This window comes from Neurospora tetrasperma (genome assembly GCF_000213175.1).
Source record: "Neurospora tetrasperma FGSC 2508 unplaced genomic scaffold NEUTE1scaffold_3, whole genome shotgun sequence".
Taxonomy (NCBI): domain Eukaryota; kingdom Fungi; phylum Ascomycota; class Sordariomycetes; order Sordariales; family Sordariaceae; genus Neurospora; species Neurospora tetrasperma.
Window position 1 is genome coordinate 1 of NW_009799101.1, and position 22,656 is coordinate 22,656.

Below are 22,656 nucleotides of genomic sequence, written 5' to 3' on the forward strand. Positions count from 1 at the left end.
CCCTAACCCTAACCCTAACCCTAACCCTAACCCTAACCCTAACCCTAACCCTAACCCTAACCCTAACCCTAACCCTAACCCTAACCCTAACCCTAACCCTAACCCTAACCCTAACCCTAACCCTAACCCTAACCCTAACCCTAACCCTAACCCTAACCCTAACCCTCTCGGTGGGTGCTAATAAAACATTATCCGTCCGATATTTTCAACTTGAGTCCTCCAGTCGAGGCTCTGTGCGTTGCGGGCACAAATTCAAACCATATGCCAAGAATACGGGTTAGGGTTATACCCGCCACTCGCAAACCGTGAATCGCTTCACTTCATTCATCTCATCGGTACATACATCACTGCACATTGATGGACCACAATCAAGAAGGAAATCAACTAAACACACTTGCTATGCAAACTCAGAATGCAGCAGATCACAACAGACTTCCCAGCACCGCAGCACCAACAGCCATCGCGACGCTCAACACCACATCGCCAGCCATACTTCTCCCAGAGGAATCCAACGCAGTCGCGCTCATACTTCCACCACCACCGACTAAACCTGTCGCTATAGGTACCGCCAATGTCGTGGTGACAAACCCCCACGCCGTGCGCGTTCCCCCATTTCCATTTCCATTTCCTCCCGTCCCAGTCACACCATCAGTGCCGCCTGTCGAACCAGTAGGCGGCGCAATGGACGTCTCCGAAACCACATCCACCACCGCCTCCTTCTGGCCCGCTTGTATCTGACAATTCCCTACCACGCGAGACAAATCGGTAACGTCCCTGAGCGCAGCGGGCGTATTACCGCATGAAGTGGCTTGCGTCAACCAGATGGAGTTGGTTTGGAAGTCAAAGACAGCTTTTCACTCTGTCAGCATTCACCCGAACAATACCTCTACGAAAAAAAAAGGAGAGGACTGAACTCACCATAAACACTCCTTAAAAACGTATCCCCCAACAACGTAAAACTCTCACTGCCCATGATCCCCAAAAAGCACATCTTGCTCTCCCCCTGTCCCACCTCCCTGATCATTTCCTTGTACGGCACCCTAACCGTCACCTTTTGTCCTGAACCCACGAACTCAAAATCCATCGTCCCATTCATCTCTACATACCCACAACCGACGCTATAAAACCCGTTCGCATCTTTCTCCGGGCTCCCAAAGTCCTCGGCAATCTTGTTCGCCAACGCAGGCGGCAAGATCGTCATGGTACTCCCACTATCCAAAAACGCCGGGATTTTACTCCCCTCGTAAACGCCCATGCTCTGTCCTGAAGGCGGCGTAAGTCTGATCCCATTCATCTGCACCCAAAACCGCGGCACGCCATCCGGTGAGTCTCCCGCTGAAATAATCGGTAGTCTCGCCAGCGGCCCAGCAAACTTGGACGTGTCCACCCCGCCGAAAACGATACTCCCCTGTTGAGCAGTCTTGGATCCTAGTGCGAGAGTGTATGCTTTGACTTTGGTGATCTTTTGGGCGTACAGCTGGTCGATGAAATTGGGATACTTGGTTGCTAGACCCTGGCCGTAGCCGATCCCTAGGATTCCGGAGAAGGCATCTTTGGAGGAGGTGGCGACGCCGAATTGGATATCCTTCAAAGAGGTGGAGGAGCCGGAAAGGGAGATGGTGTCGGTCACGTACGAGATATTGGCGGCGCCGATGCCGTAACGGAGGGTTTTGCTGGTGCCGAGGGATTTGGACGTAGAAGAGAGGGAGGCGTTATAGAAGCCGATGTGGTCGCAGAAGGATAAATCGGAGGGCGAGACGGTGGTGCAGTCCGGGTTCACCCAGAGTTCGAAAGAGCCCGTGTCGAGTTGGGTGTAGACTGTTTGTGGGGGGGTGCCGATCTCGACTGTCATCGGGGGTTAGTTTACCTAGTAGGGAGGAGAAGGGGACGAAAAAAATTGAAAAAGGGACGTACGTTGGGCATAGTAAGCTACGTCAGACCGATTGTTGAGAGCGAGTTGGATGCCGCGACGGGCAAAGTGGTCGGTGTTAGTAGAGTGGATGATGGGGAGGTGGACGCAGCCATCACCGGGGGTGTGGCCGGTGAGGTGTAATGGCCTAGTAGTAAGATTCAGATGTTGGGCCGAACATGTTAGTGCTAGTTGAAGAAGTACAAAAGAGGCTGAGAGGGAGGGAAAAGCCGCCATATCGGCAGCTGGTTACTCAAAGCGTTATCGCAGAGCGGTTGGCATAGGACGTCAAAGATTGAAAAAGTTGGGTTACAAAAGAAGGAAAGATATGCCAATCTTGGTTACCTAAGCATGAAACAAGGAAATTCCAGAAAAGACAGTGAGTAACGACCTGCGTATTATGATGATCAAGTGAATGAAAAAGTCAACCTAAAATGTTGATCGTTGACTGCGTGCGGTCCGGACGGGATGAGGTTGAAATATCCGAGTCACTCCGCTCCACCACGTCGGCCCGGTCCCAGAGTAACAGACGGGAAGATGTATTGTGGCCGGTAAAGAAAGAAGGGAATGAAATGAAAAGAAGGAAAGAATAACAAGGTAGCAAACGTAAAGAAGAAAACAATAGAAGAAGTTCACGATACGAGATCATGAATCTTCACGGCAGAATATATGTGGTACCATGAAAGGGATTGTGTGAGGTGGGTGGAGGACTGCCTCTCGTCTACCGGATGCCGAGAACTATTGACTGTGACAGCCCAGAATCGGCAATACTACATGGAGACCCATGGTATGCTACCCGAATGAAATTGACAATAGATGAATGGACTGCAATAGCGGACGTAGCTGGTTCATATCCGGAATCTCGTCGGATATCTCCTCTTCCGTCAACACCACCAGACTAGTAGGCATCCCATCCCGAATCCATCCCAGCAGCAGCAGTAACATCAACATCACCAACAACCAACCCAATTCGACCTAGTGAAGAACCTCCGAACTCATCCTGACCTGACGGACTTCCATCTTGGGCCGTCTTCAAATTCCGTAAAAATCCCCGACACGGTCACATTCGCCCAAAAGGTGCGACGCCACAAGAGCGCAGTCGAGCGGAGATCAAACTACGGTGGCCCAAGTGTGACTGAGGTCGTTTATAAAACTGGTCCAAGCTCCCAGCTGCTACCAAGTGTCGGTTATTTTATATTAACGCCTTTACCATACTTACAAGATTCAACACTCACACCCAAACCTTGAACCTTTCTCGCTTTCTTCCCTTCTTTCTTTTTTCTACTTTTTTTTTTTTTCTTCCTTTCTTTACCCCTTTTCTTTTCTCTTCTTCCTTCTTTCATCGTCATCTTTTTTTTCTCTTTCTTTCCTCTTTGGCGCGGGGAGAGGAGGGGGGTGGAGAGAGGGAGAGAGAGAGGGAGAGAGAGAGCAGGATCCATTTGCATTGTTACCTTGTTACCTTACCCCAACTCAAAAATTTAGAGAAATACTAAGTGCAGGGTAGATCCAGCTAGGGAGCTAGGGTCCATTTGCACTACTACCTAAAATCTTGGCAAACCTCCCAGTACCTCCGTCTCGTGCGAAAGCACTAAAGTACTGAAGTAATGAAGCAATGGGAGTCAATGGGAGTCAATGGGAGTCAATGGGAGTCAGGGCAATGGAAGGGAGTTGACTTTGCGGGACTCGAGACAGCTTATCAAGGTTATCTTCCAAGTACAAGGATTTGGATACCACCCACCAGTGCAAGCCTAATGTCTGCAGCTGGTTAGACTTCTTGTTTTCAGAACTTTTGGATAAACGACCCAAGTCACACTTGGGCCACCGTATCAAACCCATAATCCAGGGGTCGATATGGACAAGGGACCTTATAAGCCTCCAATTCCAAGGGTTTGGGCCGCTAGTGGTACGCTACCGTGACAGCCAAGGAGTCCCCTGAGATGAACGGGGTGCGTCAGTGCGAGCGAATCAGAGGCCGCTTGTGACGATGATGGCTGTGAAATATAGGGGGTTCAGAGCTACCACTTAATCCAGCACCTCGATGGAGCTCCAATGTTTGGGTGTTTGGCGTAGTGGTCAGTATCTGAGAATGGCCCCCTTGTTTCAATGGACTCCTTCGGCTGGGCCTGGCTTGCCTGGCTCGTTCAGGACAAAATAGTCGAGAGCTTTGACATTATACCTCAGGTATACTCCCACTACGCATCCAAGCATCTTTGTTACACCTCTGATTTTGAGTTCTAGGCAATTCCTGGATAGCGATATCCGAATAAGACTCTAGTCGACGTCTTTTCGAATTGTTGTAATCCCTATCACAGCCTTGCAAGGGCCTTTTTTGATCTTAACGAGCGATAGCAGACTGGTTTACTTGACCTGTTGGCTGGTCTTATCAATTTTGTTTCGGACGAGCCTGGGTGGAATCGTTAGCGGTTGCTGTCTAGAGGTATGTAGATGATGGTATGAGGTTGAAAATATATACATCATGAATTCCACAAGTGAGAAGTTAGTTTGGTTGAAGGTGATGGTGGGTCGCGGGGTGCACATGGGTTACACTAACAATTTTGAAGCTGCCACTGCTGCCTGCCGGGAACACTCCGTTTTCGCCAATAGGATGACAACGCCTAATAACAAATATCCAACACCAAGCCTCACATTAATTTGAACTCCTACAAACACAAAAACCAATTCCATATCCCATTGTTATCCTCACACTTAAATCCCTTCATCCAAATCACAATGGCCCCACTCCCTCGCCCCCTGCCCCAAGGCGGCTTCACCTTCTCTATCTCCCCCTCCGCCACCCACCTCAACCATCCCATCTCCCACTTCCTCTCCACCCCTCTTACGTTCGAAGGTAGCGCAAGTACCTCTACAACTATCCGTCCCCAAGCCCTCGCCGGCGGCGCCCTCGTCTTCTCCCGATCCGCACCCGACGCTGTAGACCGCATCCTCCTCCTCCAACGCGCCCCGTACGACTCGATGCCTCTACGCTGGGAAATCCCCGGCGGCGCCTGCGATCCCGAAGACGAGTCCTTCTTGCATGGCGTTGCCCGCGAAATGTGGGAGGAGGCCGGGCTGCTGCCCAAGAGGATGGTTTGTCAGGTCATCGGTAAAGACAAAAAGCCGCAGGTGTTTTTGACGAGGAGTGGAAAGGTGGTGATGAAGATTAGTGTCGAGGTGGAAATCGATGAGGCGTTTGGGGCGGAAGAGGAAACGGATGGGAACATGAAGTGGAAGGGACTGCCTAAGGTGATGATGGATCCGAATGAGCATGTAAGGTTCGTTTGGGCGACCGAGGAGGAGTGCAGAGCGGGAGTCATGATGGTTGAGGATGAGGAGGGAGAGATAGAAGAGCTCAAGTTGAACTTCACTCACAAGGAGCAGAGGGAGACCATCTTGGAGGGATTTGAGATTAGGAAGAGGAGGGCGTTGGAAGGAGGGGATGCCGAGGACGCTTGAGCTGGGAAGACCTGCGGCATTTGGGTTAGTGAGTTTGTGATGACGAGCCATGGCGGTGATCAAGCACACCTCGCAATACCGGACAATTCACATCGATGAATACCCCCAACCAACCTACCAGTCAATAACGAGTCCTACCGTCAATCTCGAGCCGCTTTCTCGGCATAAATAGGCGCCAGCAACAGCCCTGTATTTCGATGTGTCCTGCACACCCCCATCGACCACCAATTAACCAACCCTACCCTAGTCCTACCACCGATTAAACACCCAATATCCAGTCATGGCCTCTCCAGTCTTTCTCTACCTCTCCGACGACCCGCAAGCCTACCTCCTCTTCCTCAAAGGTTACATCCGTCCTTGCGCCGACATCTGCACCAAGTGCAAAGTCCGCTATCTCGACAACTTCATCAAGACCGCATCCGCCCCGGATCTTGGCTGGAACCGGCTATCGCCTGACGAACGGCCTCGTCCAGCCCACACCCTCTTAGACGCCCAGTTAGCCAACTTGGGTATTACCGCAGCCAACAGGTATGGCTTAGATTTGTCCGAACAAGAAAGCGATAACATCTTCCAACCTGCCATCTGCCGTTTAACGCTCAATGCAAATTAGGTTCTAGTAATCGAGGCCTTCGCTACAATGACTGCCTGTAGAGGGATGGGCAGACCAGATCGTGCTGACGATCGCTATGATCAGTACAAGCTGGGTAAGAAGATCCTTTGGATGGCTTGCCCGCAATTCACGACCCAAGAACTAATTAAGCATAAGCCGTCCGTGGACTTGATGTCCCATTGGCTCTGGAACCTCAGCCAACTCCTATCCGATGGTGCGGATGTCTACCTCTCTTCACCACCTCTCTCTGATCCGTCCTCCTCATCAGCCAGCCAACACCGCCCTCTGCACCTGCTCCATTTTCTCCGTCCTCAACGGTAAACACCCCGATGCACACACCGGATACGAATGGATCAACGTCATTCTGCGCGCTACTCAACAGCGGGTTGAGCCTGCTCTTCTCCAAGCATGGGCACAACCCTTGAACGAAGAGGAGCTTCTTACTTCTTCTGCCCCATATCGTCCGCTGTGTCCTGGCTACGACTGCCAGGCGGACACAAGCTGGCAAGAAGATCAAGTGCACAAAAGGAACAACGTGGTGGATATTCCTCGATTTGCCGACGTAGTTTGGGATTGGTCTGTGGATCAAATACGACTTTTGGGCTTAGGAAATGGGGCCGAGGATGACCCTGCGGGAGATACTCCCAGTTATGGTATTTCCTTGGTTAGTACAAGTCCCGGTGACCCTTCCAATCCCGATTCTGATCCCGGTTCCGCCGCTGTCGACCCCTCACACCCTCCAGACTCCCTTCGCCCCGGCTTTCTTCTCCTCACCGGCACTCCCTCCACCTCCGCTTCCATCAACTCCCAGTTCAGAGACTACCACCTCGACACCTTCCCACCCTGCCGCTTCGCCCACTCCCTCCGACAGGACCTCCTGCGTGCCTTTCTCGCTCACACGTTCCGCCTGAATGCTGCCACATGCAATACCCTCTCAGATTTATTCGTCAAAGCAGCTTTTGCATTGTCCTATATACCCCCCTCCTCCTCCTCCTCTTCTCACACACCGCATCTCCTGCCAGTCAAATCCCTCTTCGACACCGCCCACCGCGACTATTTCCACCATAAAACCCCGCTCCTGGATATCCCCTTTGACCAAAACCAAAATTAGAACCAAAAAGTAAAACCCTTCCGGCATCCTCGTTTGTGCAGAAACCAATGCGCCCACGACGCAAACGGGTTTCACTTTCGCCCGTCGTCGCGGGCGCAAGGGTGGTTGATCAGTCACGGAACGATCGATTGGAAAACGGGAGCGGATTATGAGGATCGGAATATGAGATGGGGACCGCAGCATTTGATGAGACAGGTGTTTAATTGGGAGGGAGGGGTTTTGGGCTGGGAGTTGGATGATTAATATATCAATTGAAGGGATTCTTCATTCGTGTACCTAGGTAGGTAGAGGTAGGTAGGTAGGTAGGATTTCCCTTTGGGTTAGGGATGGAAGAGGTTGAACGGTTGAGTGGGGATGCGTGAGGGAAAAGGATGTGGAATGTGGGATGTGGGAACTACACAAAGAGGTAGCGTTAGCTAAGTTTGAAAGACATTTACAAATCAAAAGTATGAAACACGGCGGGCAAGATGAATACTCGACGAGCCACGGCCTTTACTGTCTTCTCAGAGCCAAGACATATAGACACACCCCAGAGGATGGAATCCTTATTTATTTGCATGAAGGGGTAAGGCACGTAGGAACATGGAACTCCGTGGATTACGTAAATAGAGTGATGGGACGACACTGCGGCACACAAACACACGACAAGGTCAGGCATGTCATCAATTTTGAGGAGAAGAGGGAAACGTCATTAATCATTAGGTGTTGTAAAGTGTCGTCTAGTTGTTGTCGGCCTGGTAATCGGCACCCCGATTCCCAGCCTACCACCTCGCTACTCCCCACGTTCTCTTTCGCGTAGCTTTCCACTGCCCAACAAAATACCTCCTCATTGTCTCCCTACAAGCGTTGTACTTAACCGCGCTCAGCGGGTTTTCCTCCAGGTAATCTATCACCCTAGCCATCTCCTCCTCGCTCATTTCCCCAGCATGGGTCTTTTGCACATCGGCGACGGCGGTGTAAAGAGCGTTTTCACCAGGCACGACGGAACGCGACAAAAGATTTTCACAAGCAGTGCTTCCAGGGACAAGCCACCCACTCCCGTCCACCGCTTCCACCAATACCGCCGCGATCCTCTGCAGCACATGTTTCGATGCGTCTTCATAGAGTTCCTCCTTCACATCCTGGGTGATCTGATCCCGCACTTCCTGCCTAATTTCTTCCTCCCACTTCCTACCCGTCTTGTGGTGCAGCTTGTCAAGCTGACGGGTTACCTCACCGCCAACACGCTGACGGACTTCCAGCCTGAACCAATCTTCCAGCTTTGAAGAATGTTCGACGCGCGCTTCAAGGGTCACGTTGCGAGTGAGGAGCTGTTCGTTACGCGTTTCAAGGGCTGTGATGCGGGTGAGTAACTGTTGCCTGATGGTGTAGAACTTTGAAGGGTCTGTCGACGCTTCCAAAAAGTCGGCAGCAGTTGGTGTGGGCGGGAGAGAGGGCAAGTCGAGGTCAGAGGGCGTTGCGAGTCGTGGGCGCTTTCCGTTTCGATCTATGGAGGAAGTTTGTTAGTGGGTGCTTTGGTGCCATGAAGGTGGTGCAAGCTTAGGCTGGGGGAACGTACCCGGTGTGGGGGAGAATTGCGTTAACTCTTGACTCGGGGAGGCGTTCTCCTGTGCCGATTCGAACAATCGGAGGTTGCTTGAACTTGCGATGTCACGTTCATCATGGCGATTGTGATAGGGAGGCAAGAATCCGCTTGCGCTTGCTGATCGTTTGCGCGTCTGGGTTGATGTTGGCGCAGCATCTTGAAGCACACCAGAGGTAGTAAGGGTAGGACTGCCTGGTTGTGCCTCTTGTACCTCGTGGTGTCCTGGTTCACGTGCCGTGGTGCTCGGGTTGACAGTCTGCCCACCAGCACCGCCGTACAGCCTTACAAGAGATGCACGATTCACGTGAGTTCTTGGTCGACTGTGAATGTTGGCAGACGAAAAGATAGATGGGAGACAGGCCAGCTGTGCCTGGATCTCGATTGGCAAGGAGGACAGATCCAAGTAAAAGGAAATATCTTTGACTGTAGCCAGGGATTGTAGGGCATCAAACAGGGCTTCGGAGCGGTGTTTTGGTTGCAGAGGCTGATGCTTGGGCGCCACCAAACTGGGCGGCTGTGTTATGATGAAGCGTAGACGGATGAACCTGTCTATATCAGGTACTGCTTCCTGCTCCTCGGGATGTGGAAGCGGGCTTGAAGTGTATGATACCTCCAGGGACTGAATATCCTCCGGGTAGATGAATAGAAACAGTGAAACATGGGCGGGAGTGCTGGTCTTGAGGGTGCATTGGCCGCGAAGTGAAAAGAAGGCGGTCCGGTCGGTCGTGTCAACGAAACAATCCAACTTCAAGTCGGGCGTGTGTCGAGCGAGACCTTCAACCTCCCAACTAGCCTGACCCGGGCGCGCAACGAGGTCTATTATGCAATCTTGGTCATGGTTTTCTGCACCAGACGCAGCCGATATGTCGTCGCCGTAGAACCCATGGGCACTATCAAGCAAGCCGTCAGTCAGAAGTATCAGGCAAGCTTGGGCACTGCAAGTTGAAAACGAGCGACCTGCCGCTCTCGCGTGTCAATCTGTAACTCTCGGCAGGAATTCCATGAACGGGAGGCAAGACAGTAGAGAGGCCACTGCCCCTGGAAGCAGCCTCTCTACCCGCGGCCCTGCCAAAGAAGCCCCAGTCCTTTCAACAGGCGTGCCTGATAAGTAGGAGTTGGCATGTTTTTACGGCTTCCAGGCCCATGGAACGCGTGTTTCGAATTACAGACGGCAGGAAAGAGACTGGACCGCTCATAGACCAAAAGGGGCTTATGGCGTCAGGCCGTAGTGAGAGGGCAGGGTGAAATGGCATCAGAACCACGGCGAATCGGGGAGGTGGGCAGAAAGGGGACAGCCCCACCGCTCTCGCGTGTCGACTGTAGCTATCGGCAGGAATTCTATGAACGGGAGGCAAGACAGCAGACACCAGAGGGGTAAGCACTGGCCTCTGCCCGCGGCCCTGCCGAGAAGCCCCAGTCCTTTCAGCAGGCATGTGCCTGTCGAGTAGGAGTTGGCAAGTTTTTATGGCTTTCGACCCATAGAACGCGTGTTTCAAGCCACAGTCGTCAGGAAAGAGACTAGATCGGCCATGCATTCGGGGAAATGCACAGCACCCAGGACCGCATGAATCGGGGAGGGCAAGAGGGCAAAGGGGGATGGGGGGGGAGGGAATGGGGGTTGATATGAACAAAACCTAGGGATCGGCCATGATCGTCGGGCGCACTGCGAGTCAGCGCGAGAAGCGACACCCCAACAGACGGAGGGATGCACCAGCAAGAGGCTATGGTGGTATCACTCGGCGGCCATTAGGGTACTGACCGTGAGGAAAACACAGGCTGCGTGGATGATACTTGGGCATCATAGTTGTTGCTGCCGTCGTCGCCCAATTGATGCGACGATTGTGGTGTATGGGGCGCCGAGTTGGCCATGGTGGTGGAGGTTGGAGGTTGGAAAGAAACAACCTAGAGGGGACGACGTCAAAAGTGGAGGCAGAAATGGACCGCCCCGTGCCCGTGGAAAATAAGCCCCGCCTGTTCAGGAGGCGGGATGGAAAGGATGACGGGTGGGTGTGACAAATTGAATAAAGATGGGGAACGGGAGAAGAAGACACTGGCTTGGGGAGGCCCGGGTTCATGTACGCTTCCTCTGCCCCCGCCTTTTTCTTTTTACATGGGTTTTCTTAGCCAATCAGATGGCTTCGCGAAAAGGATATGCAGGTCACTAACAGAAATAAGTACAACTCTCACCAAATCTATTACGCTTCTACACACCCTGTTATTAACGGAGCCCGGGCACCTCTCGAATCGCACACTGCTAGGGTACGTGGCGCCAGACTGCCTTCCTTGCTGGCATAGCTGCCTGAAGAAGCGGGGCTCGGGTTCTGGAGACTGGTCGGATGTTGCGTTGGATCTGCGGACAGCCCGACTTGGAAATCTCTCCCCATCCTCTCTCTCCCGTCCATCTCACCATTTGCCGGCCTGCATTTCTCACCAAGATCAGCCAGACCAACAACGGTCCAAGTCTGGTATCTCGAGTCTATGCAACGAGGCAACTCGGCTGGTCGCTTTTTGCTCTGTTTTCCGTTGTATCGGGTTGCGGGTGGTGGAAGACAAGGCGACCTCTGACTTTTATTCCCTTCGTTGTCACTTGAAGATTGGGCTGATGAAGAGATTCGGAAAGATTCCTCCAGTGACACGGCTCGTCCACTTCAGGTTGTTGAATCCTGAAAAGCACACTTTTGTGTGGTGTGCGAAATGAACGCCTGTGCACGTGACCGACAGCTTTACCGGGTTTCTTGATTGGTTACTCGAGCTTGATGGTAGATGTGGCTGTATATGGGGCTGATGTATGGTTGACGTATAGTACGCGGGATACAGTGATACCAACGCGCTGGACGCCCGCAATAATAACCGAAGGACTCCATTGCGAAAAAGCTGTGGGAATCAAGCGATAAGCTGATTGAGGACCACCTCGTACTCGTATACGCTCTCGTACTTTGTACGCGCCGCATCCTTGGACCCGGAAAACCCATTGATTAACTTCTCTATCGGCTTCGCCTACGTGTACTACGCTTTGAAGAGATAAGCTACCAACCGCCAATACCTACTCACTCAGGGGTTCGCTTTCCTGTTCCGATATTACCGCAATCGTACCGAGGAAGATCCCACGGCTACATTCGTAGTGGCTATATAAGATCGGAAATTTGCCTCTTCAATTTGTGCGACTGCGGTATATACTAGTGACTATGGTAAAGATAGGTGAAAAGGGAATTATCGAACATCCTGAACTCCTCAAGCTTGGGGAGCCTCTTCCTCCTGGGAAACCCTATATAAGGCCGGTTGCAACTCGCTTCCATTTGTTTAACGAACTAACCATCGTTACACAGGGAATAAGCGTCCACCTCCTAATATAAGAAGACACACTCGGCTAGGCAAAGCGAGACCCCCGCGTAGTGGACACTATGAAAACTGGCTACCCGCGCTTCTTCATCCCGCGAATAGTCGAACGCCTAGCCGACCGTCTTCTCGAGCATTTCACCCAAATCCACAGCCACTCAGACAGTAATATCAACCTCAAGGACAAACGTGCCTTAATCGTCTCCACCAGCCACTACACGCTCATATGTCGCTAATTCTTCCGCTAGAAATTTAACCCTACTTCTAATTCAAGAGTTACCTTCTCTATCCTTATCACCCACTGGGACAGCACCATCACTCCCGTTTATGAATATAAAGGTTTACTAATGATAAAAGCTCAATTACTACTACCCCTCAGCTAAGAAGATATCTTTCTTATTCTCTACCCTATCGATATATTTCCTTCTACTAAATCCTTCTAGTAATACACCTGCTTTGGCATCTCTAGTTACTAGATAGGTTGCACCCCTTTTTTCCTATAACCTACTACTACTTCTACTTCCACTTCCACTTTTAACGGATAACCCAACTACCTACCTAATCTTCTAACCCTAATTACCTTCAATAAAACTACTACTACCACCGCCCTCTCTTTACTCTACACCCGCCTTGTAAAAAGTTACTTCTCCCTTCTCTCTACTCTAATCTCCCCCTCTGACATCTTTCTTTACCCTACAAGTATGTTCTCTACAGCCGCCCTCTCTACCGCTATTAAATCCCTCGTCTTATCCACTTCCACCTATATCCCCTCTACAGCTTTTTTTGGCTTCCTCTATATTAATATACTTAAATTCCTCTCTACCCTTCTCGGTTTCTATCAATACGTCTTCTTCTATTTAATATCTCTTTCCTCCCTTTCTTAATTATTAATATTAGGTAACCTATAGATCGATTTATTAGTAATAGAATTCCTTAAAAACCCAGTAATTCAATTACCTAATATTTCTAGTCTTTATAAACTATCGAAATGGTATAGGTTCGTATTAGTAATAGATAATACTGTCGAAGGTACTAGCACGAACGTAAAAATTTTAAGAAAGTATAATATAGTAGTAAGTAGTTTAATAAAAATAGTAAGTAGAGAGTATAATATTATAGGGGGGTGTTTGGTTTTAAATTCTAAAAGGGGGAGGTATAGAGTATTAAAGGGGATATTGGAAAGTGAAGATACAATTAGGGGAATGGAAGGAGATAGTACAATAGAAGGGAGTAGGAATATAAATAGGGGGATGAATAAGAGGGAAGAGAAGAAGAGAGATTCAAGGTATACAGCTAGTTTGAACAGCGAAGCGGAAGGAGAGGAGACAAAAGAGGAGGAGGGAAAGAGCCAACGCCTGGACCACCAGCTAATTTAAACGTTCTTAAGATTATTTTTAATATAATTAACGGTGAATAAGAGTAAAGTATAAGGGTATTTGTAGAAGTATATATTAATATTATAAAAATAATTCTGGAGTTAAAAGAAGTTTTTGCCCATAAACTTAATAATATTATATTTAGAGTAATATTCGGTATAGGCGAATAAAGTAATTAAAGATAGGGGAATAATTATAGTAATAACTGTTAGAGATAGAATAATAAGGGGAAGTATAATAGAAATACGGGTCTAATTATAAAAGAAATAGTTTTAATAATAGAGACCGGCGGGAATAAGAGGGTAATTACTAATAGAATTTTATTCAGAAAAGCCTACGAAAGCAAATTAATTTTATTAGAATATATATAATGGAAGGTAATCTGAGAGGAGTTTAATAGTAATAAAGTAAGATTTAAATATTTATTATTTATATATAAATTTATTCATTTTAATTAATTAAAGGTACTAACGGAGAGCCTAGGGCGGCGTAGGAGGGTAATCTTTATTATTATTTTCTTCAATAGATTTTATAATAGGTTAGCACTATTATAATAAAGGCGGAGGAGGCTATACGACTTTAATAGTAGTAGCCGAAGGGGTTGTAGTATAAGAAGAATAAAGGGTTACTTCGGTAGTTCGGGAAATAAACTGACTACTATGTATATACATTTTGATAGTATTAGATTAATTCCCGGAGGAAGAACTATTAATTTATTAGGACGTAAGGGAAAGATAGGTTGAAATAACTACAGTCGTAGCTCTATATAAAGGATATTAAGTTAGGAGTTAATTTAAAGATATATTAATAATTACCAATAATAATAAAAAATATCTATTCGAACTATTTTCATATTTATATAAATTCTATTTAAATATAATTAATAATCATAAAGTTCTAAATTAGCGTATTGTTATAATGCGGCGCCGGAATGTCCTCTTTATAACCCTATCTTATTAAATAACCTAATACTCTTGAGTTAGAGGTTAGTGAGGTAAAGGGAGGCGTCAGTCGTCTTAATACTCTTGGGTAAGAGTTTGGTAAGATGATAGAAAGTATTAGTGTTGTAGTATTGTAATATTCCATCCCCGGCGGTCCCGAATCTCCTTCCGTGCCTACGCCGGCCGGTTCCCGGTGCCCGAGGCGGTAGTCCTTTAGTATCCTAATACCTTAACCATTATTAAAAACTAGTGTAGTAATTTTATAATAACTATTTAAAATTCAGCCCTCTATACCTAAGTTTTCGAAAAGAATAGAACATATAATAAAAAATAAGGATATTTTTAAAAGCCAAATCCTAAGACCAGTCTCTAATCCTAACCACAGTAGTATTAGTAATAAACAACTAGTAAATAAAAAGAAGCACAAAATTGAATAATAAGTAAAAAAATAGTAGAAATTTAGTAAAAAGAAAGGAGTTTAACTCGATTTATTCTACGTACCCTAGTCGAACACCTCCTAGTATACCCTTTTTTAAAGTAATTATTAATAGCACCGAAAAATAATACGTCTTATAGCAATCTTACTCTCCTATCCCCCTCGATAAACCCACTCCCACTATAAATAAAAATCAAATAAATTAGAGTTAATAGAAATAATAGTTAAGGGAGTTAAAGGGAGTAAAATCAATAAAAATAGTAATTACTAACAAAATTCGAATTAAGGGTTTCTATACTATCTATACCAATAGCGGCTATAAGCGTCTTATATAAACCGCTGTACTATAAGCATCCCAAATACCCTCGGGGGGGCTAATAATAGTAAAAATTGTTAAAATTCTTAATATACATTAGTTAAACTAGTTTATAGTATATAAATAGATTATTGAAGGTAATAATAGTTTTTCTAGTAGAAGGGTTAGATTTAGCAATATTTTAATTAGTATTTCGCCCTTAAGTGGGAGTTAAAATACTAGCGGGCGCTAAGCAACTTCCCACCTTGGTAAAACTTTTACCAGTACTTAATTGGGCGCAGCCACGGGAAGACTGAGCGGCCCCTATTTTATTAACAATAAATATAATAACGGATTTTCGAGCGGGAATATTATTCTAAGAGGGGGGTAGTATTACAAGCATTATTACTATATTCTTATATATAAATAAAGGGTATTATACTATATTAATACAATTAACCATATAGTTGCCTAAGTATAGTACAGTAGTAGTTATATACACACGTACTATGGTCCGTGTACTGGACCTACATAGCGTGCCCTACATAGTTCTTATACGTATATAGGATTTTCTTCCTATTCCTTATACAATAATTAAAGTCTTACCTTAGTGCTTGCTCGCGCCCCGTGACAAGTATTTTTATTTATTTTTATATAATGTACTTTTTTTAAAAATTTCTTTAGAATGCTTATAACAATAAGAGAGAAAATAAAAAAAAACCAAATATAATATACTTTATAAAACTTTTTCAAAAATATAAAAATATAAGAAAATAAAAAACTTTGGACTTTTTAAAAGTCATTACTATAAGTATATATAATATAAATATACTTACTTTACATAAATCCACGCTCTTATAAATTATAAAGTGATTTTACTATAAATTTTTAATTTTTACTTTATAAAGTTTCTTTAAACAAATCTATAGAATTAATTTTATTAATTTTTGAAAATTATAAAAAGGTTGGTTTACTGCTTATTAGCTTATTTTCAAGTTTTTATAAGCTTTAATAAAGTAGTAGTTATATAACTAATCCTTAAACTAAATTCCTATTAGAAGTAAACTATCTTTACTATCCGGTCAGATTTATTATATCTGGTCAAATTTATTATATCCGGTAGTTTTGTTGCTAACCCTCCCTTAAACAGAGTTGGAGAAATGATAGGAAACTTAAACCCCTCTCCAACGGGTACCTGTGAAAGCGTGATCCTACGAGAGATAGACTGCAAGACTAGAAGCCACAAATCAAAGTAATATTAAGTGTAAAGGAGGAAAGGGAAGTGGTACGAACGAAGGCATTCGGAATCGGACATATAAGTCCGGATTCTGCCAGCGGTCGCCGCCTTCCCGATCCGGATCGCTATCGATAAGAACCTGAGCCTCATTCCGTCCGATGTACCCATGGTGCCCGGTGCTCTGGGCATCTGTCCGAGCACGCCATGACAGTACCCAAATACGTCGGAGACGCCCTAACAATTGTCTATGTCGGCGGCGGTGCGGGGTAACTATAGAGGTTGCAGATGCTCTTGGACCGATGACGTCTGCGCAACTCTTCCCGCTTCCAATATTGAGAGGCAACTTCAACAGCCCCCGCGACATGTGATTCATTTGCAACCAGTCCGCAGCTTCCAAACTGTTCAGGTGGTCGTCCCGGAAACACAAACATTGCGCAAAACCTGGAAATCGCTGGTTGCACCGACTCGGACTCGATTGCACTCGAAGAAATGGGCTGAACACCACATCTCGCCGTACGTCTGGGTGTGTCGCGCCCATTACCCTTCGCCTCTCCGTCACTGCGTCATCCTCTTACTCAACATCCATTATACGGTTTTCGCTTCCTCATTTATCCTAGGCCCATCCACCACGTTATCCAGGCATCGGCGATACCCTGATACCTACCTACCGATCAATTGAAGCCTTTGCTTCTGCCGTCACATCTCGCTCTCGTCTCTTCAAACACTCTTCCATCATGACGAAGCGCATCCTGCTGCTGTGCTTTATCCATGGCTTCAAGGTCTGCTTCTCTCATTCTGAAGACAGTTCCCAATCCCCTCGTGGTAGCAGCACACAGTTTCGCTAACCCATCCCGCAACAGGGAGACGACGACACCTTTCGCGATTTCCCAAAGCACCTCAAAGATACTGTCACGAGCAACCTCGTCGACCACCATGTGGCGTCCGTCGTCTATCCCAAGTACGAGACCAAAGGAGAGCTGGCCCAGACCACCGAAGCTTTTCTAGAATGGTACGCAAACAAGCACACAAAACAGGCGCTGTGGTATCAGCAACTGACGGTCAATAGGCTTAAGGAGCGGGTGATGGAACTTCGAAAGGAACATCTGCAAGCGCCATGGCCTTCCACCGACCGAAATGTCGGCGTGATTCTAGTTGCACATTCGATGGGGTATGTCCACGACTTGTCCCTTTCCGTACTTCTGCGGTACCTTACTAACCTCCTACAGTGGTTTTGTTGCAAGTGACACCCTCTTTCGCATTCTCGACGAACGCCGCCGCAACGCCGACTCCGAGAACCCGCCCGGTCCCATTTTCCCCATGATACAAGGCATCCTCACCTTCGACACTCCCTACAATGGTCTAGCACGGTCCATGTTCGTCTACGGCGCTTTCTCGAACTACCAAAAGGTTTCCAATGTCTTCAACGTCATGACGGCGCTCACTGCTGCCGCCCCAGCTACACTTGCGAGTCTCGCCTCGAAGCGCACAGCTGTGGCCGCTACCAAGGCCGTTTCCCGCAGCATATCGGTTCCCCAGCGATCGCACCCAGCGCTCAAGGCGTGGCAGCTGATTGCTGTGCGTACAGGGACGGTGGGTGTCATTGCCGCCGGTGGTGTGGCGGCCTTTATGCACAGAAAACAGATCCTCGAGGGCATGCGCACGGTCAAGAACCTAAAGAAGGAGGATGTGGTCCAGGGATATCAGCAAAGCGTCGATGCGCTCGGTCAGGGGCTGGCATACATCAACCGTGGCAATGTCGGACAGTCCTTCGCATGGCTGTCTGATCACTTTACCTTTGTCGGGGCTTTACTGAAGCAAAACGAGCTGAATCGACGGCTGGAAAGACTAGCTGCTGTGAAGGGAGTTGGGATCAAGGACATTTATGCGTCTCTTGGAGAAAATGGGTACTGGAGTGGTGGTTACTTTGTACCCGAGAGGACATTCTGTGCCATACCCGGCGAGGGACAGCCGTGCAATGGGCTCTTCAGCAGGCATGTCATTCCCGAGGCCAAGGATGAGATTGAAGCACATGTCAACCTCTTCAAGCCGGAGAAAAACAGGGGCTACGAAAGAATGACTAACGAAGCTGCCCAACTGGTTATCAACTGGTTCAAGGACGAGACTGACATCTGGGACGACCCCAAATTCGCCGAGCCAGTCGAGCCTGAGACTGCCGAGACAGAGGAGATTGCCAAAGCGATCGATGAAGCAGACCAAGAAGCGAAGACTGCGGAGGAGAAGGTCAAGGAGGCCGAGAAGAAGATGGGCGAAGAAGTCAACGAGGGCGACTCTGACGACGATGGCGTTCCCGACGAGTCACCTATCGACATTGCCGCTGCCGCTTCGCTTGTGCCCTTGCCTGATGACCTTGAAGACGCGGAGGATGACAACGGCACTGCCGACACCGACAAGAAAAAAGCCATCAGCGAGCAGAAGCAGGCCTACATGCGACACTTGTTTGGTGTCGCCCAGCAGACAGGTACCAACATCCGTTCCTATCTTCCATCCAAGCTGCCCGAGATGCCAGAGTGGGAGATGCCCAAAGTTTCCATGCCCAGCGTTAGTATGCCGAGCATGCCTGGCATACCAAACATACCGAGCATCGGAAAGTACAGTCTTTGGGGTTCCAAGAAGTCAGAGACGTCCCAGTCGTCGGAGACAGAGGTCCAACTGGACACTAGCACCGACAAGACTGATGCCGCGGATGCGAAGTCTGTGGTAGAGACACCAGACAGTGCGACTCATAAGATCTTGTCACCCAAGGCGGAGACGGCCGATGCTCCTGGGAGTGCCTAATGGGAGATATCAAGAAACATGTTGGTAATGGTACCTAGGACATTGCCATCAATGGTGGGTAGGATTCTACGGTAGGTATGCAGATGTCCTTGCCCCGGTTTGGGATCTCGCTTGGGACTGATGATATGATGCCCCAGTCAATAATCCATGCTTGCCTGTTGCGACTTCGTCCTGCTGGGCTGGCGCATGCTGGTACGGTTGTCATTTGTTTTCACGAACACGATTTGCCTTCCTTTGCATCCCTCTTTTTTCTTTGCTCTTCATGTTTCCCATGCAGGAAGACCCGACTCACCTCTCGGCGTCCTCGACTAAGCCCGATGTTCCGGGTCTCACTTGCGGTATTTCTTTGTCGCACAGATACGCTTCATACCTATTGGTGTCGCAGTGATTGGTGTTGATTTTGCTTAGTGTACCTTCGCGCTCGGCGTCTTATTCCGAAATAGGAAGTTGGCGATGCTTTCATGGCGGGGAAGACCTCAAGGGGAAACTGGCTGCGGGGTGCAACTGATTGTCAACGATCTAACCCGCGAGGGCGCATGCCACGATGATACTTGACACCGATAAAGTGATGCAGATCATTGGGAAACAGAAAAAGGAAGTTCGTTTCTCTCCACACTTTCCATCCCACGATCCCCCGAGATTGCCGCGTGCATATGTGATGGAACAGATGGAGAGATGCGTGGCCTTATCGCGGTTATCTACTGGTCGACTAGCTGGCCAATCCCGAATAGGCACTTATACATCACCCCCAAATGCGACAGAAGGCCAAGATCGGCAAGGGGTTGGGGCTGGGTTCTGTGGATGTTTCGGGGTTGTACTGCATCAGCAATGGCTGAGTTGTTATAGCAAGTTAATGGGCATCGTACTGGGCATTGGACGGTCGGAGCGGGTTTGCATATCGAGAGTCTATCTGAGGAGCGAATCAGGGGTCTTGGTCCCGCCCATGTTTTCGCTATTTGCGTTTCACGCTAGATACCGAAAATGAAGGTCGAAAGAGATGTGCATTGATGGTTCGTGTTACCCTAGATGTCCATATCGTGCAGGTGGACAAAGTGCAACGTATCCGGGAGGGTTGCAGGACGTTGCTTGTTGACTTTGATGAACAGGGGAACCATGCTGGGAGTTATAAGGACTCGGCGATCTGCTGTCGATGCTTCGTGATCTTCATCTTCTACTCACGCCTCTCTATCCGACACCCAGGAATACCAAGGAGATCTTTGACAAGATGAAGTCCTTCATTGTTGCTTCCCTGTTGGCGGCTGCCTCGTCGGTTCTTGCGGCTCCGGCTCCTATGCCCACCCCTGTACGTTCATCCTCCCCGCTCATTCCCGCCAGAGGAGCTTTGAGACATGACTGACCATCACAGCCCGGTATTCCCACTGCCGCCAACGCCAAGACCCAGCTCGCCAGCTTGACCGTTAAGCCCTACGTTGACGACGGCAAGTACGAGCGTGATCTGTTCCCCACCTGGATTACCATCTCTGGTACTTGCAACACTCGGTATGTTCCGAGCATCTCCACGTTTTGTGTCACCCCCTTCGTATCACATCCACTAACACACACCTGCCAGCGAGTACGTCCTCAAGCGTGACGGCACCAACGTCGTTACCGACTCCGCTTGCTCGGCTACCAGCGGTACCTGGGCCTCTCCCTACGACGGTAGTGTCTGGACCGCCGCCTCTGACGTCGATATCGACCACATGGTCCCTCTCAAGAACGCCTGGGTGTCCGGTGCCAACGCCTGGACCACCAGCAAGCGCCAGCAGTTTGCCAACGACATCAACTCGCCCCAGCTGTGGGCTGTCACCGACAACGTCAACCAGTCCAAGTCTGACAAGAGCCCCGACGCTTGGAAGCCCCCTCTTACCAGCTTCTACTGCACTTATGCTAAGGCCTGGGTGCAGGTCAAGTATACCTGGGCTTTGACCATCACCAGCGCCGAGAAATCTGCTTTAACTAGCATGTTGAATACATGCTAGGATAAGGGGAACGGGGGAGGCAACGGGAGTAATCAGGGGAAAGGGAAGCAGAAGAGTGGTGCTGGGATGATGGCGGTTCCGTGGTGGATGGGGACATGGGTTGCACTGGCATGGTTATGGTCAGCCTCTTGGGAAGGACAAGCAAAGCTTGCGGTTGATCCAAAATACTACAGTCTGATGCATGTATAACTCTAAATATGTACAACGAAAATTGGCTTGCAGCATGTGCCAATACCTCTAGGTCTGCCTATACCTTGTCTTCTCATCCGATGTAGACTACCAACTGACATTCCACTTGCAGACCATTGGCGTCCAATGTTCAACCTCTTAGACATCAGCAGTCGAGCCACCATACGAGTGGATCTGTTTTCACGCATTGTGTTAGCAAGCCTGCTCCTCCAAACACATAGACCATGTTTCCCAAGCAAAGAAATAGAACTAGTACTCACAGTCTGATCCGAGCACCCAGCCGGCGTCTGATACAAGTACGCACCCGTGTTGATGAAGACCTCCTGCCCCGTGCACACCAACCAAGCGGCTTCATTCTGCCTCTTGATATCCGCCACTGACCACGTCAGGGTATCACCCTGGAACTTGAACGTGCCGTAGGCGTTCTTCGTTGTGCTGAACCAGGTCTTGAGCTTCCTCTGTGTCTTATCGGTAGGGTTCTCAACGTTGAGGTAAAGCTGAGCAGGCTTGGTGTTGAACACAAGTTGGCCGTCAATGATGTTGAATTGGCCCGCGGTGGTGTGGTCTTCAAGGAGGGCGGTCTGGTTGGAGGAAGCAGCCGAAGAGGCGCCACCTTGAAGGTACTTGTGGAAGTTGGGAGCGGCGACGGCACGGATCCAATACCAGCCTGATTCCAGGACGGTCGGGTTTGGATTGGAAGGAACAGTTGTGGCGGAGGGGGTGCCAGTGGAAGATTCAAGGGTCGTTGAGCTGACGGAGGTCGGGACGGTCGGGTTTGGATTGGAAGGAACAGTTGTGGCGGAGGGGGTGCCAGTGGAAGATTCAAGGGTCGTTGAGCTGACGGAGGTCGGGACGGTCGATTCGGAGGTTTTGACAGTGGTGGCTACAGGAGCGGAGCTCGAAGAGGACGTGGTCGTTGAGCGAATGGAGGTTGGGGCGCTCGAGGATTTGAGAGTAGTGGTCACAGGAGCGGCACTAGAAGAGAAAGTGGAAGTGGTGAGTGGGACGGCCTTGACGATCGCGCTTCCAGAGGATGAGCCCTCAGCAGGCTGGTACGTACGTGGTAGATCCTGGGATGCACTGGGAGTAGTAATCGTTGATCTTGCTGCAAGTGTAGCCGGAGACGCAACTAGTCGCACCGGCCCAGCCTACGCCGCCGCATTGGGACCAGGCGCCGCCTTCGCCTTGGGCGGTTCCAGTAGGGGCTGGCTTTTGTGTGCTGCGACGGGTGCAACCAGCGGAGGCGACAGCCGCGAGAACGGGGATGAATGCTAGCACGCGCATTGTGGGTAGAGGTATTGACGAGAGAAGGATTGTCGTTGGGACAAGACTGGTGATTAAAAGCTTGGTGCTTCGGGCATGTTTATATCTCTACCCTACTTGCCTTGAACTCCCCGACGGCA

At 48.9% G+C, this 22,656-nt stretch overlaps 8 protein-coding genes across 8 annotated transcripts; 4 read left to right on the forward strand and 4 right to left on the reverse strand.

Annotated features, from left to right (window-relative positions):
• Window positions 1–372: 372 nt before the first annotated feature.
• NEUTE1DRAFT_80655 (uncharacterized protein) lies at window positions 373–2,146 on the reverse strand (the record flags this gene model as incomplete). Its single annotated transcript, XM_009852056.1, has 3 exons — window positions 373–808; window positions 919–1,845; window positions 1,915–2,146. The coding sequence occupies 3 exons, from the start codon at window positions 2,144–2,146 to the stop codon at window positions 423–425; spliced, it is 1,545 nt and encodes a 514-aa protein (XP_009850358.1).
• A 2,493-nt stretch (window positions 2,147–4,639) lies between these two features.
• On the forward strand, window positions 4,640–5,362 carry NEUTE1DRAFT_100165 (uncharacterized protein; the record flags this gene model as incomplete). Its single annotated transcript, XM_009852057.1, has 1 exon — window positions 4,640–5,362. One exon carries the CDS (start codon window positions 4,640–4,642, stop codon window positions 5,360–5,362), a length of 723 nt encoding a protein of 240 aa, XP_009850359.1.
• Window positions 5,363–5,642: 280 nt separating this feature from the next.
• Window positions 5,643–7,083, forward strand: NEUTE1DRAFT_137054 (uncharacterized protein; the record flags this gene model as incomplete). The annotated part of the gene is made up of 3 exons (XM_009852058.1): window positions 5,643–5,890; window positions 6,014–6,066; window positions 6,170–7,083. 3 exons carry the CDS (start codon window positions 5,643–5,645, stop codon window positions 7,081–7,083), a joined length of 1,215 nt encoding a protein of 404 aa, XP_009850360.1.
• A 761-nt stretch (window positions 7,084–7,844) lies between these two features.
• Window positions 7,845–9,813, reverse strand: NEUTE1DRAFT_100166 (uncharacterized protein; the record flags this gene model as incomplete). The annotated part of the gene is made up of 3 exons (XM_009852059.1): window positions 7,845–8,569; window positions 8,642–9,558; window positions 9,770–9,813. The coding sequence occupies 3 exons, from the start codon at window positions 9,811–9,813 to the stop codon at window positions 7,845–7,847; spliced, it is 1,686 nt and encodes a 561-aa protein (XP_009850361.1).
• A 4,864-nt stretch (window positions 9,814–14,677) lies between these two features.
• NEUTE1DRAFT_109485 (uncharacterized protein) lies at window positions 14,678–16,457 on the reverse strand (the record flags this gene model as incomplete). Its single annotated transcript, XM_009852060.1, has 12 exons — window positions 14,678–14,696; window positions 14,823–14,848; window positions 14,907–14,937; window positions 15,121–15,131; window positions 15,318–15,428; window positions 15,513–15,523; window positions 15,561–15,579; window positions 15,889–15,906; window positions 15,952–15,975; window positions 16,128–16,149; window positions 16,189–16,285; window positions 16,346–16,457. 12 exons carry the CDS (start codon window positions 16,455–16,457, stop codon window positions 14,678–14,680), a joined length of 501 nt encoding a protein of 166 aa, XP_009850362.1.
• Window positions 16,458–17,023: 566 nt separating this feature from the next.
• Window positions 17,024–19,085, forward strand: NEUTE1DRAFT_100168 (uncharacterized protein; the record flags this gene model as incomplete). The annotated part of the gene is made up of 4 exons (XM_009852061.1): window positions 17,024–17,068; window positions 17,150–17,298; window positions 17,356–17,457; window positions 17,516–19,085. 4 exons carry the CDS (start codon window positions 17,024–17,026, stop codon window positions 19,083–19,085), a joined length of 1,866 nt encoding a protein of 621 aa, XP_009850363.1.
• Window positions 19,086–20,277: 1,192 nt separating this feature from the next.
• NEUTE1DRAFT_61981 (uncharacterized protein) lies at window positions 20,278–21,329 on the forward strand (the record flags this gene model as incomplete). The annotated part of the gene is made up of 3 exons (XM_009852062.1): window positions 20,278–20,388; window positions 20,452–20,585; window positions 20,656–21,329. 3 exons carry the CDS (start codon window positions 20,311–20,313, stop codon window positions 21,062–21,064), a joined length of 621 nt encoding a protein of 206 aa, XP_009850364.1.
• NEUTE1DRAFT_80666 (uncharacterized protein) lies at window positions 21,330–22,537 on the reverse strand (the record flags this gene model as incomplete). Its single annotated transcript, XM_009852063.1, has 3 exons — window positions 21,330–21,427; window positions 21,514–22,302; window positions 22,406–22,537. The coding sequence occupies 3 exons, from the start codon at window positions 22,535–22,537 to the stop codon at window positions 21,392–21,394; spliced, it is 957 nt and encodes a 318-aa protein (XP_009850365.1).
• Between the last annotated feature and the right edge of the window lie 119 nt (window positions 22,538–22,656).